Source organism: Alosa alosa, chromosome 13 (assembly GCF_017589495.1).
Source record: "Alosa alosa isolate M-15738 ecotype Scorff River chromosome 13, AALO_Geno_1.1, whole genome shotgun sequence".
NCBI classification, from domain to species: Eukaryota; Metazoa; Chordata; class Actinopteri; order Clupeiformes; family Clupeidae; genus Alosa; species Alosa alosa.
Window position 1 is genome coordinate 24029670 of NC_063201.1, and position 15334 is coordinate 24045003.

Genomic DNA, 15334 nt, shown 5'->3' on the forward strand with positions numbered 1-15334 from the left:
AACACCCATAGATAGATAGATACTTTATTGATCCCCAGGGGAAATTCAAGAAATACCTGATCACAAACACACACACACATGATCACACACACACACACATGATCACACACACACATACACACAAACACACACACACAGGAAAAACACATAATGAAGAAATGCATGGCATTCTGCCATCAGTTGCTATGGAGACTGTAATAACTTGGTAATGCTTCATTCTATTGCCTGATGAGCGCGCGCAGAGGCGGCGAGGGCGAGGCTGCGCGTATGGCGCAGTCGGAGAAGTAGGCCTGACCAGAGCGCGTACCTGTGGCAGGTAGATGTTACCTGGGCCGCGCGCTCCCCGCTGCTGTCACACAATGCCAGTCTGCACGCGCGCATTACCTCATTTCCACCTGCATGTTTCATGCGCCGCGCGACTTGAGCGGACAGCTCCTCGGCCGTCTGTAGACGCCGGGGTAATACCGGTACTGGCTCGATGTCTCCTCGTTATTTTTTAACGGCTGACACTTGACACGCAGAGTAATGACAATGCATTTAATCTCACCGCCATTCATTTAATCTCACGTATTTCATCTAAACATCTTTACGGTTTCAATACAGACACAGGAACTGAAGGCTACGACACTACAAAACTAGAAAGGTCTTGTGTTTTACAGTTCAGTGGCAGAGTTGGCGGTCAGAGCGCGTGACGCACAGGCACAGCAGTTGCTTCAGTCCAGCCGCTCGAATAATTCACTCTTTGCATGAGTCGCGAGTATGAACAAGTTTTTGGCTCGCGTGGCATGCGATCACACGGTCTGAACAAAAACACACACGGCATGAAAAACATCCGAGATGACACACGTGCACATGAAGAAGTGTTTCTCTTACCTCCTTGCAGAACAAAAAAAAAAGAGAGTCCCGGAGCACCGAACCCGCTGGCGATTAGGACGGCAGTGACCTGCGTCTGTCCTTCAGGAGAGAGCCCACTCGGTGAACGCGCTGTTGGCGCAGGCTACTTCACAACGGGACTCTCCAACTACCCGGCAGCCACATGAAGATCATCCCACACTACAGATGTCATCATTGCGCCCGCTGAGCAAATTCAAACAGCGATAAATCGTTAATCACACTAACTTGCGAAAGAGATCGTCCTGCGAGATAGATCTATAAACTATGCGTCACACTGAAACGGCAACGTGCGCTCAGGGTGGAGAGAAGTGGGGCGCGGGTCCCCGGTAGAGCGCGAAGGTGACTTCTCAAAGTGAGTACAGTCCGGTAGTGGCACTGATGCTACTGCCGCCGCTGCCTCTGTCGAGTACACTGACACGGGGGCGAGGCGAGGCAGATTGACCGTGGATCTAACCAATCATAACTAAGCGCCACGAGATCGTCGAGCAGAAACGGGTGGGACCTATTTGACACGGAACGCCCCTTTCTGTGACGCATGTCTGTCCTGACCGAGCACGGCTGAGCCTAAAGTAACATGAAACATTTTCCCCTTCAAAATGTTTGGAAATATTGACACTGTTGTCATCCGCTAATTTGCCATTTTTAAAAGCGTGAGAAAGTGTTTTAAGAAGATTAAATAAGGATGCTAATTACCTTTGACAATGACAGACGTCCTCCACAGCAGCAAAGTCTCACTTTCATGGAACTCTCTCTCTCTCTCTCACTCAAACACACACACAGATGTGGACTACATGATTGAACACAGGCAGGTGCTATCCTGAGTGTGTGAGTATACATGTTTTGAAGCAGTGTGTGAATGTTGAGAGGGTGTTTTTCAGAGGAGTGTGTTTGTGTGCGTGTGTGTGTGTGTGTGTGTGTGTGTGTGTGTGTGTCCAGAATGTGTTCCAGATGAGTGCATGTGTGATAAGAGTGTGTTTTCCAAAGTGTGTGTGTTTAATATTTATTAAATTTTTTATGTGAGTGTCTGTGTGTGTGTGTCATTGTATAAACTGCAGCTCACTCAGCATTGAGTAACTTTGGTATTTCCTGATGTAACCATGACAACAGAGCAGTGGAGGAACCCATGTAGTTACTTCATCACAAAACTGAGATCCAAACACACACACACCTGCACACACACACACACACACATACACTCTCTTGCTTTCATTTACTCCTGTCCTGTGTGTCAGCAGTACACACACACTTCTTCATTTGGCCTGCTGTGGTAGAGTGTGTGTGTGTGTGTGTGTGTGTGTGTGTGTGTGTGTGTGTGTGTGTGTGTGTGTTTTATTTGGGGTACATTTGTGTCCATATGGTGCTATGATGTTTGTGTCATGATGAGTTTGTTTTTGTTTTCTTGTTTGTTTTTAAGGTGCCTGCACACTGTCCCAACTTCAACAAACTCAAACAAACACCGACAGCTGGGTTAGTGTGCAGCTGGGCTAGTGTGCACCATCAGCTGGGTTAGTGTGCAGCATCAGCTTGGTTAGTGTGCAGCTGGGTTAGTGTGCTCCATCAGCTGGGTTAGTGTGCACCATCAGCGGGGCTAGTGTGCAGCATCAGCTGGGTTAGTGTGCTCCATCAGCTGGGTTAGTGTGCAGCATCAGCTTGGTTAGTGTGCAGCTGGGTTAGTGTGCTCCATCAGCTGGGTTAGTGTGCACCAACAGCGGGGCTAGTGTGCAGCATCAGCTGGGTTAGTGTGCTCCATCAGCTGGGTTAGTGTGCACCATCAGCTGGGTTAGTGTGCACCATCAGCTGGGTAATGGGTTAGTGTGCACCATCAGTTGGGTTAGTGTGCACTATCAGCTGGGTTAGTGTGCAGCTGGGTTAGTGTGCACCATCAGCTGGGTTATGGGTTAGTGTGCAGCATCAGCTGGGTTAGTGTGCTCCATCAGCTGGGTTAGTGTGACCCATCAGCTGGGTTAGTGTGCTCCATCAGCTGGGTTAGTGTGACCCATCAGCTGGGTTAGTGTGCACCATCAGTTTGTTTGTTTGATGGAGTTGTTTGAGTTTGACATGACCAAAAGTCAGAGGTGGGCACAAATACATCAAAATATATTTTGTTACAAACTACAAATACTGGCTCATAAAATGTAACAAACTAAAATATAAAATACTGATATGAAAAATGTATTTAATTAAAACACAAGTAATTAGTAATTTGAAAATACAAAAATACCCACACACTAATCATGGTATACCAACTTTTAAAAAAAGAAACTACAAGGCATATTATTGAAAACGTATCCGCAAGAGACAAGAAATACTATTTTCTTATTGGCTGGCAGAGGGCTATTAATTATGTACATCGGGACTCCTATGAAGTAGATCTGGTAAAAGAAAATGTAATCAGCATCCCATATCGATGATTGAACTGACACGAAGCAGACTTTGCAACAGTAGAATCAACTGTAACAGCAAACTACCCACCATCATTTCCGTAACCAATGAATGTAGAACGGCAAATTTAACAGGTAGGCGTCTTTTTATTGCCTACCTAAATGACTGGCAACATGGGGGACAAACAGAATAACTGTAATCCTGTAAGGTGTCCCGATATACAGAATTAAAGAAAACTCTTTTCGCATCAGTGAGGTCTTTGCATCCGTCTCCTCCATTACTTCTGCATAGCTCGGCGGATGTTATCCCTGGCATACATCTTCATGTCAAATCCATTAAGTGGTCTTAATACTGTCCTGTAGTGAGAATGAACATCAGCTATTAGGTACTCAAGGTCATGGGGTCAAAGGTCATCATATGGGGTCCATGTCCTAATGTTCTCCCTCAGTATCTTATCTGTATCATTTTCACATTTTAGTCTTGACTTGACACATTTGACAATTCAAGCTCCTGAAGTTAGTTACTTTTTAATTTAATTTCAATGTTCTAAGGGGATGATGAAACAGAAAAGACAGATATAATGCTTTTAAGTTGTCTACAGGGTGCCATAAAAGTGCTCCTTCAGTTGACTTTTCTTTTCATTTTTTCCAACTTCAGACATGTCCAGAGGGGATCGTAAAAGAGAAAAGTTGTATCTAACACTTACGTTGGTCACAATGTGGCAATACTGCAAGAAAAGGGAAAAATCTTTCCAAAAGGGTAATGAAATTAGTATTTTTATGGACAAATCACTACTTAGGTCAGCTTTAGAGCTGAATATAGAGAGTTGCCCAAGGGATATCATCGGGTACCCTCCCTATCTTTATGGAGTAACCCCTAGGCAATAAGAAACAGCAAAGAAAAAAAAACTTTAACCGCTTCCACTATAATCAATGGAACTAGCTACACCGGATGTGATAGCGGCGCGTACATGAGCTTCCACTATAATCAATGGAACTAGCTACACCGGATGTGATAGCGGCGCGTACATGAGCTTCCACTATAATCAATGGACTTCTAAAATGGATTTTACATGTTGCTAACGGAACGCTTCCGTTACGCGCATGGTGTAGCTTAGCCTTAAGACTGTAACCAACAACTGCAAACTTTAGAATTTGTTGGTGTTTGTTGTTTGGTTATTTACCCCTGGAAAATATTGATTTAATGTTGATTTTCTCTTGACTAATGTGTTTGTTCTGACTGAAAATGACACTGCCACATAGATAAAGCTTGTAAGACAATGTGGTAGAAACATGAAATCAAAAAAAGAAGTGTTTTCAAAAAATGGCATGTCCAAAATTATTCATACCCTTTTCAGATAATCATCAGATAAAACATCTTTATTTGCATTCACAGCTCTTAAAATGTTTCTTATAATACCGACTAAGCCTCTCCATGTCTCCACAATGATCGTAGACCTTCACAATGATGAGGTGACCTTCTCAAAGTCAATGATAACAATAAAACAAGGGGCTGCATTAAGATTCTGGAGGAAAAGATCAGGCAGTCTGCCGAGAGACCTGCCTCAAGAAGTGGCATTGGACCATTAAACCACACAATGATCCAAAACATACAGCCACACAAGGCAAGAAATGGTTAACAGAGAACAATATCAACATTTTAGAGTGCCCCAGCCAGACTCCAGACCTCAATCCATCAAAAAAGTGAGCACAAGGCCAGAGTGATGGCAATTAATCGTTCCTGCCTCAAAACCCAGATTGATGCTGAACAGGTGCGGTGTACAATCATTGTGAACCCATGGAGAGGTTTGGTAGGTATGATAAGAACAATGCAAATAAAGATGTGCCCATTGTTTATTTAGAAAGGGTATGAATAAAAATGGGCATGCCATTTTTCATAAAAATGTTTAAAAAAAAAGATGAAAATGTGTCTTTTTTTAATTCCATGTTTCTACCACTGTCTTACAACTGTTTGGCATGTGACAGTGTCATTTTCAGTCAGAACAAACATATTGGTCAAGAGAAAATCAACATTTAATCAATATTTACTAGGGGTATGAATAATTTTGTTCTTAACTGTATGTCAAGTGTGACTCTTTGTGATAGGGTTGGTGTTTTCATTTGTGTTGAGCAGGGTGTGTGTGTGTGTGTGGGTGGGTTAGTGTTTTCATTTGTGTTGAGCAGGGTGTGTTACTATTTGTGTGTCATGATTCATTTCTCAGCATATTGGCAGGACTCTCCCCCACAGTCTGCTGAGATATGGTTCATCACCATCACCCTAGATGTGTGTGTGTGTGTGTGTGTGTGTGTGTGTGTGTGCAATGCAGTGACTATTTTTAGAGAGAGCATTCCTGGGTATTACACACCCTTATCTCTGAATCCGGGAGTCATTCCACTGTGTGTGTGTGTGTGTGTGTGTATGTGTGTGTGTGTGTGTGTGTGTGTGTGTGTGTAAACTTGTGAACATCCACAGATTCTCTGATGATATATTTTGCTCACACACACACACACACACACACACACGTCACAGCTTTAAACATATTCACTGGACAGGTTTTCACATGTTGTTGATCGTTTACTCTTTATAGTCACAGAAAACAAATGCTTATGATCATCAACATTCTTGTCAGGATATTAACTATATAGAGGGAGAAGGTCTGCACACTGTGTGTGTGATATGAGGGATATAATATGAATTGTTTTCTATGATCATTACAGTATCCAATACAGAAAGAACAGAACAAAAAGGGACAGAAAAATAGCTTGTGTCTGCAACACCTATGGGTGCCCCCTGCCTGAACACCTATGGGTGCGCCCTTCCTGAACCCCTATGGGTGCCCCCTTTCTCAACACCCATGGGTGCCCCCTGTCTCAACATCTCTGGGTGCCCCCTGTCTGGTTAAGGCAGGTGTCTGATTAGCAGGTGCCTCAACACCTATGGGTGCGCCCTGCCTGGTTAAGGCAGGTGTCTGATTAGCAGGCCTATTGTCCCCTATGGGTGCCCCCTTTCTCAACACCCATGGGTGCCCCCTGTCTCAACATCTCTGGGTGCCCCTGTCTGGTTAAGGCAGGTGTCTGATTAGCAGGTGCCTCAACACCTATGGGTGCGCCCTGCCTCAACACCTATGGGTGCGCCCTGCCTGGTTAAGGCAGGTGTCTGATTAGCAGGCCTATTGTCATGTGATATAGGCCATCTCTTACCTGTTTCATTTGCCTGATGAAGATCCTGTGAGATCCAAACATTACCTTTTTAGCCTAAAATAAAGTATATTTTTGGAGCTCACACACAGTGTGTAGACCTTCTCTCTCATAACACACACACACAGTGTGTAGACCTTCTCTCTCATAACACACACACACAGTGTGCAGACCTTCTCCCTCTATATCACACACACACACAGTGTAAAAACATATTTTGGATGTGCGGTGCGCACCACTTCTCCACAAAGCAGGATAGTAAATATAGAAATGCATACACACACTAAAATATGGACAATCATTTGATTCCACACTATAGCGGATGGACAGTCATTTGATTCCACACTAAAAGATGGACAATCATTTGATTCCACACTAGCGGATGGTCAAGACTGTCGTTGGCAATCCAGCTGTGGGAATAGTGAACCCGCACTGCCATCGAGTGGACACTGTGTGCTATGAGCCCAGGGAGGACACACGTGTGTGTTTAGAGTAAGGAGGGAAAAGGAGGTTTGTGTCCTTTGTCAGAGCATGTTTATGTTTATTTCATGTTTATATGTGTTTATGTTTATTTAATGTTTCTATGTTTATGTTTATTGAATGTTTATGTGTTTAGTTGTTAGCAGATACCTCCATCCAAAGCCACAATGACATCAATACACACTGTTTTAGTATGGGAATTTAAAATAGTATAAAGTAAAGTCTGATAGCCTAAATTATACAATGCCAGTATTTGTAAGACTAAATGAAATGTAACAGAATAACAACATTAACCATAGGGACTTTCTTGAAGAACCATGTGCGTTTGGCAATCTTACATAGTCCATAAGGAAGAATCCTGTTTGATAAGCCCAGTGAAATACTCTCTCTGTGGGGATGTATTTTCAGGCTAATGGTGAATCCCTAAACACCTCCAGCACCAGGAATCAGGACTAAATGGTAACTAAAGAATCTTTTTTTGAACCGTACAAACACACATACACACACCATGCAAAAAACATCCAGAGTTGCACACATACACACACCCAAGACAATCATACACACACAAACACACACACACACACACACACACTCACACTCTCTCTCTCCCACAGGCAGTGGTGATGAGTCAAGTCTGTCAGTATGGCAGACACTTCAAGATGTGTGTGTGTGTGTGTGTGTGTGTGTGTGTGTGTGTGTGTGTGTGTGTGTGTGTGTGTGTGTGTGTGTGTGTGTGTGTGTGTGTGTGGTGTGTGTGTGTGTGTGATGTGTGACACAGTTTTGCCAGGTTCTAGGCATGTAACCCATGGGGAACTCAAGGCGCTTGGAACAGTCAGTCTTTGGCCCGGCTCTGTTTCAGTGGAGGTAGTATGCATTGACACCGTAGAATGCGTGCTTGCGTCCAGAGCAATTGTTCTCGCGCAGGTCAACGTGCTCAGAGTGGTTGGACTGGTGAAACCGGAGGTGGGCTTCAGTTCTGCTGAAGGAGTTCTGCAGATCCAACCATGACAGGGGCCCCCTGTTCTGCCCCAGTCTGTGTGTTGGGGGGCGTGTGTGTGGGGGGGTGTGTTGTGTGTGTGGACGTGTGTCTGTGTGGGAGGTGGCTAATACGGAGATTAGCCCCTCCCTCAGCTCCAGTCTTCCCCTGCTATTGGTTCTTGAGGTGGGCAGGGCCTTCCCATCCATGTCCTCATTGGCTGTACAGTCCATGTCCTTCGAGCTCATTGGCTGAAGAGTCTCTGTGGAAGGCGGAGCCCTGGCGTGTTCTCTGATGAGAGGAGCATGGCTTCCCAGAGATCTCTCAGCCGGTGGGATGGAGGGCACTAGGACCCAGGGGGGCGGCTCCATCTGCACAGCAGGATGGTAATACACCATGTCACCATGCTAGCAACACATCTGTCCAGGGACTTCACAACTACTGATTTCTACTAGCTGACATGTTGTTCATAATAGTTGTGGACTAGTCTACAGTTACAGTGCTGGTGCTATGGGTGGGTATTTGGTCTCAATACAATAATGGATCATGCTTTTTTTACACTAACAAATTCAAACAAAGGGAAGGAGCCTTCAGCCAATACGTTCACATTGGTTATTGACAATAAAGTTATAACATCTGCAAAGATTAAAATTGATGGCATAGCCTTCCACAGCAACAAGTGTGTGTGTGTTTGTGTGTATTGATAAGCAGTGTTAGTGCAACTAGTGTGTATTTATCAACAGCCTGTGTGTGTGTGTGTGTGTGCGTGTGTGCGTGTGCGTGCGTGCGTGCGTGTGTGTATGCGTGTGTATGTTTATCCTGCCTCACCATCTGCACTGCATATGGCCTCAGTTCTCCCATCCCCGTAGCAACTGTCTTGTCAGGGAGGCTGTCCAGTTTCAGAGGGCCACCAGGTACACTACCTGAGGAGGTCAGAGGTCAGATGCCTGTGGGAGCTGTAGTTTTCATTCAAGCCTGAGGACTACAACCTGCCAACTTTAATGTGTGTGTGTGTGTGTGTTACCTGTAAACTGCTGCTGGTATGTGGTTATATAGTGGGAGTTGTTCCAGTGGGGCTGAGGTGTGTTTGGGCACATTGTCTCAGGAGACTCAGGAGTATGCTGAGAGAGAGGGATAGAGAAAGAGAGGGAGAGAGAGGGAGGGAGAGAGAGAGAGGGAGGGAGAGAATGGGATAGAGAGGGAAAGATGGAGGAAGGGAGAAGTTGAGGTAAAAAAGAAAGTCCTGTGTACGTGTGTATGTTTGTGTGCGTGTGTGTGTCTGTATGTGTGGGGCGTGCATGTGTATGGCGAGCATGTACTGTGTGTGTGTGTGTGTGTGTGTGTAAGAGAGAGATGTGGAGGAATCTACTCACTTTTCTAAAGACTTGCCTCGGCCAGCACAAGCCTTTTCTTTCTGTTGCCATGGGAACCATCACTATTTCATGACGGTAAGGAGAGCCTGAAACAGGATTTGACTTTAGTCTGTAAGCATACACTCACACTCACACACAGAAACACACACTCACAAAAACCCAAACATATACTGTACACGCTGGAGTCTTGCCTTTTGTCTTGCTGAGCACAGCACAGTGTGGTGGTGTGGCAGGTGTGAGCGGGGTGTGTGTGTTGGGGACGGGGAACAGGGTGTAGCGGGCGGTGTGTGACTGGTAGGGCTGTTCTCGAGGAACTGCCACCTTAATCATCCTCTCCCTGTTAAAACACACACACACACACAGTCCATGTCAATGTTTACAGTCCAAGTCACTGAATATCCTGATGCTCTACAGTGTTACTTACGCCATGTTGATTTCAGTTGGTTTGGGGATGCTGGGGAACCAGACCACAAGATAGTGAATAACACACACACACACACACACACACACACATACACAACCCCCTCCCACCCATCAAACACACACACACACACACACTTACAGCTGATCCGTGGCACGAAGGAAGCTCCTCTTTGTGGGGGTCAGGTCATAGTACTGCTGAATCGACACATTCCTGAGCACACACACACATACACACACACACACACACACACAACAATAGTGTGAGTTAATGAGGATAAAGTGTTGTGAATTAGTCTTCAGTAGCAGTGCTATTTTCAGTAAATGAAAGTATTTTTCAGTAGCAGTGTTTGTTAGCAGATGATTCCTTATTCAGTAACAGTGTTTGTTAGCAGATGAAGCCTTATTCAGTAGTAGTAGTAGGTTAAATTGGTCTTTGGTGAAGGCTCTTACTCTGGTGTGACCCCATAGCTGAAGTGATGATGACCCTTAATGGCCGCTAGAGGGCGCTGTTGCCTCTGCGAGCAAGTGGCCATTGGTCAGTAGAGACTCAGCTAACAGCAGAAAGGAGGTCAGTTAGCAGAGCAGCTGGTCAGCTAACAGTAGAGAGCTAATGCAGACTGGTCAGTTAGAACAGACTGGGCAGTTAGAACAGACCTCCCAATTTTATCAATCACACCTGATAAGAACGATATTGAGTAGCCCTAACCTACAGTCGGATTGAGCACAAACATAATGATTCAGCTATTGCCGTTTTAATGTCATAATTGCAACCATGGTGACAATAGAACAGATGGGTCAAGAAAATATCAAACATGTCTGATTGAATCTGGATTGGGTCAAAAATGGAAAGAATCGCAAAGGGTTCAAATTTGTCACCCAAATACACATAACGATTCCAGCCGCAGCTGAACACCATGACAAACTGGTCAACTAGTAGAGACATGGCCATGGTCACCCTAGTAGAAACTGGTCAGCTGGTGCAGACTTGATAGCTAACAGAGACACAGAGACTCCGGTCAGAGTGAATCTCATGCCAGATGTCTTCCCTCTGTCTGACCACATCAGACTACATCTACACACACACACACACACACACACACACAGAGAGATACAGATACACATACACTTAGACACATAAAACTACACAGCACACACAGCTCATCAGCATTATCATCATTATTGTGTCTTCTGCACTAACAGACCCACTCTGCATCTCTGCTGGATATCTGAGCATCTACAGTACCTGTCTGATGGGTAAATAGTCAAGGACAACACTTACCTGGGCACGACAGGTACACTGAGGCTGGTCTCACCTGGGATGGTATCCTGGAGCTACTCTCGGATAGGGCAGGGGAGGTGTGCTGAGGCTTCTTTGGGGCTGGTTTAGCTGTCTGGTCTCACCTGGGACAGGTACCAAAGGGAGTAGCGGCAGAAGCGGTAGCTACTGGAGCAGTGTAGTGCCTGACAGAGAGGGCTAAGTGTGTGGGGTGTGTGTGTGTGAGGTGGTGTGGGTGTGTGTGTGTGTGTGTTGGTGTGTGGGGGGCTCTCAGCCCTGATATGGCCATGGAGACAATCCTGCAAACACACAAGAGCAACCAGAAACTAAGCACTGACACCCTATCCAATCCACCACCACAAGCCTCAACAGCCTCTGCATGAGTGTGTGTGTGAGTGTGTGTCCATGTGCTTCTCTGTCTCTCTCTCTCTACACATGTGTCTCTCTATCTCTGTCTGTGTGTGTGTGTGTTTGTGTGTAAGTAGAGCCTGCCCTGTGTGTGGGTTCATGCTGCTCCTCTCCTCTCCTCTTCACTGCACAGAGCGTTTGGAATGTAAAGGACAGTCCAGCGCATCACTGCATGCATGTGGTGCGATGCCCTGAGGTGGCCGTGCTCAACAGGGAAACTAAGTGCACCGCCCCAACAAACACCCACTGTAGGGTCAGTCTGCACCATCAGCGTTGGGATTAGCTGGGCATCGTCTGGGCAACTTATAGAATATTGGGTCTATGTCTTGGCAACTTTAGACTGTTGGGGTTTGTTGGGCGTTGTCTTGGCAACTTTAGACTGTTGGGGTTTGTTGGGTGTTGTCTTGGCAACTTTGACTGTTGGGATTTATTGGACATTGTCTTGGCAACTTTAGACTGTTGGGGTTTGTTGGACATCGTCTGGACAGTGTGCAAGCACCTTTACACAGTTTAAATACAACAGTAAAAAAAACACGTCTAACTCAGCCACGTGAGCGCAATCACGGCTGGGAAAGCAAAAGCATCTCCTGGTGCAATAGTGCTGACAGCTCAGAATGCGCTGTGAATGGAGCCGTGAAACCTAACCGGACACCGGAGATGCAGCCCACGGCATGAAAGAGCCATTCTCCGGTTACTGGACACGCACAACGGGCATGCTGAGAACATCCACCTCTGAACTGGACACTGGAATGGCTCGGATGTCACTTACCTGAACAGGAGAGATAATCGATCACAGAGAAAGATAATAGTGGATGGGCCTGCATACAACTTACAACTGAGAGAGAGAGAGAGAGAGAGAGAGAGAGAGAGAGAGAGAAAGGGAGGAAGAGACAGGGAGAGAGTGAAGGAGAGAGAGAAGGCCAGATCCTTGTCTTCTGGTATCAGTGTGGGCTGCTGTCCTTGGTGCTGAAGTGCAAATCTCAGTTCAATGTCCCAGCTCCTAACCACTCCCCTCAGCACCTTATATGGTATGTGTGCTGTTGTGAGACTGTGTTTTGAGCGGGACAGAGTGTGTTTGCTCTATGAATGTGTTTTGTGATATCAAAGTATGCTGTTGTGAGAGTGTGTCTTGTGTTATGAGTGTGTATGCTGTTCCAAGAGTGTGTTCTGTGCAGGACAGAGAGAGTATTTGCTGGTTAATTAAGTGTGTGTTAGGAGTGCGTGTGTGTAGTGTGTATGTTGTTGTGAGAGTGTGTTTTGTGTTATGAGTGTGCATGTTGTTGTAAGAGTGACTTTAGAGTGGAATGGAGAAAGTGTTTGCTGTTTAGTCGAGAGTGTGTGTTCTGTTGTCCACCTCCTCACGCAGCTTTGTTGAGTCTCAGCATTCCACATCTAATTGGGATCCTCGTGGGATGGCAGCGCGGGAGATTTATCACCACACAGATTCCCTCTCCCCTGGCCAATTAGTCCACTCCGCCCGAGCGGGGATCGGGGAGCGGCTCAGCCGGTGGTATGCTGTCGGTACCGGTGGTGCGCTGGGCCGTGGCGGACTAATCCCGCTCCGTAGTTCTGGCACGCCAGTATTAAATCTCTCAAATGAAGGTTCCCTGATGCAGGCTGTGTGATGGTCACGCACACCTGAAGACGCACAACACACACCCACAGAAACACACACCCGAACGAACACACAACACACACTACAGCCGCTGTGATGTCCAGAACACAGCCGTGCCTAAGTGTGTGTGTATGTGTGTGTGTAAGTGTGTGCAAGCTCAACTTCTCGGCATAGAACTGTGTCTCATAGCAGGCAGATCAAACATGGATGTACCCTCTGCTTTAGCGCTGTAAACAATGAATAGAGTAGCCCAGAGCCATATAAGGGTACCTTTATATGGCTCTGGAGTAGCCTACTAAAGTCTGATGTAGCGTTTCCATGACGGCAGAATCACTGGATCTAAACAAACTTTCGAAGTGGCTTAAATAGATAGATAGATAGATAGATAGATACTTTATTGATCCCCAGGGGAAATTCAAGTATTCATAGCATTGAATGTAAACATGTGGCATCATTTCTGTGGTATATTGTAAAATGTTTAATGACATTGTCCTGTTGGGGGCGCTATGATCTAATGTGTTGTTGGTGCTGGGGATGCTTTTGGAGGAGAGCAAATAAAGTGAGTTCATGTTCGGAACACAGTTGAATGACTCACGAGTATAAACTATAAAGAACACGACAATTTCTAGCTAATAGCCTAAATTGTTTTAAATGTAGGCTATGGCCATTTAAACGTGCTTTACCTGCTAGGCAGCAGCTTGCCCACATAACACGGATTCCCTGGCAGGTGTAATAGGCTATAAAGAAACAAAATTCCAGTCGATAAGCTTTTTCACGTCTTCTCAAAAACTGGCGGCTGTTAAGAGAGAGAAGTTTTTTGCTTAAAAAATAAAGCCAAAATACGTCCGTGAATTTAAGGATTTTAACCGCATGCTGTGAAGTTACATGCAGATCTCTTTTACGGAGGAAACATGCTAAAATAAAACTCTGTAGTCACGAATTTGATCGTGTTGGTATGAATAGGCCCCTATATGTTGTAGTATGTGATTCCTACAGTGTCAAAAATATACTAGGCCTAACATCTTAGATTAGAACGTTGTAAAAGTATTGAAATAGATTAAGAAAGCCACCGCTAATGGTAATTTCAATGGTTAGATTGATTTGTTTAGATCAAAGATTCTAGAGCGGAGCACTGTGGTGTGTATGAGTTTGTGTTTGTGTGTGTGTGTGTGAGAGAGAGAGTTTGTGTGGTGTGTGTGAGTTTGTGTTTGTGTGTGTGTGAGAGAGTTTATGTGGTGTGTGTGAGTTTGTGTTTGTGTTTGTGTGTGTGCAGATGCGTATCAAGCTTTTTAAAAGTGTGGGGGTTGTCGTGGGATAGGGAAGTGAAACAATTCTGCCAAATAACTACCTACAGGGACGTTGGAGGAAGGAGAGGTTCTGAGAGAGTTTCTCTCCCGAAAAGTTTTTGAAATTCTGACTGCTAAACAATAAATTGCCTAACAGACAACAGCCTAATTTCTAGGTATCACTGGGCTATTAATATGCCTAACTACAATAACTATTAAATAAATGTAAAGGACACAGAATAATGACAGAACTGTAAGCTCAAATTCAAAAACGTTTGAAGTCTAGCCAAACATATGCAAAGGGAATATAAATCAATTGCATTGCATATAGCCAGCTTAATTAATGTCAATTTAAAGACTATGATTAACAGTTTCTATGATGTTTCCATTGGCAGTTACAGGAAGCCACGTTGTTGTTTAAAATATTGTTGCTTCTAGCCCACGTTACCTCCAGTTTCACTTGCTGCAGGGACGCACACATACTGTAGCATGAGCGCTCATACGCGTTCTATTTGAGTTCTACATGGAAATCTTAGTTCTCAGATGTAGAATTCAAATGTGTCTTGACGCCGCCGTTTGTGGGCTAAGATCAAAATAAGATGTTCTAAATGGAACGCGGTCGTATTTAAGACATTAAGATCTCCAGTAGATGTAGAACTACGACGCACATTGACAGTGAAATGCTGCAATAAGATCAAATAAGACATTCTAAATGGAAAGCTGTTTAGATCTTTTCCAGGCGTCTTGGAGATGTGTGCTGACTGGGCTATGTCTCTATAGTTGATGACACCAAATTAATAAGTATTTCTAATTGGGAAACTTTGGTTCCATACCATTCAGTCTTGCTGCAAATGATCAGACATGTGAAGCACCGGGCATAAATTAATTTCGCGGCTACGTGGACCAGTAATTGTCGAGGAGGCCCAAAGTTTGAGAAAAGCTGCAGATCATAGACAGAGATAATGCCAAGGGCCTTTCTGCAGAACAAGTGCCTTGGTGCGCGCACCCCCGCTTTCACGTTGAC

General features: G+C 45.0%; 2 protein-coding genes across 2 annotated transcripts in view; both read right to left on the reverse strand.

Annotated features, from left to right (window-relative positions):
- The window catches only part of osbpl3b (oxysterol binding protein-like 3b), a 67733-nt gene extending 66464 nt beyond the window's left edge, over positions 1 to 1269 (reverse strand). The window contains exon 1 of the mRNA XM_048261298.1: positions 874 to 1269. The gene's annotated coding sequence lies outside the window, so the exon portion shown is untranslated. The remainder of the gene's footprint in view (positions 1 to 873) is intronic.
- A 6427-nt stretch (positions 1270 to 7696) lies between these two features.
- On the reverse strand, positions 7697 to 9365 carry LOC125306362. Its single transcript, XM_048261685.1, has 4 exons — positions 9303 to 9365; positions 8954 to 9050; positions 8758 to 8852; positions 7697 to 8300 (listed from the first exon to the last, which is right to left on the reverse strand). The coding sequence occupies exons 1-4, from the start codon at positions 9360 to 9362 to the stop codon at positions 7809 to 7811; spliced, it is 744 nt and encodes a 247-aa protein (XP_048117642.1). The 5' UTR covers positions 9363 to 9365; the 3' UTR covers positions 7697 to 7808.
- Positions 9366 to 15334: the final 5969 nt, after the last annotated feature.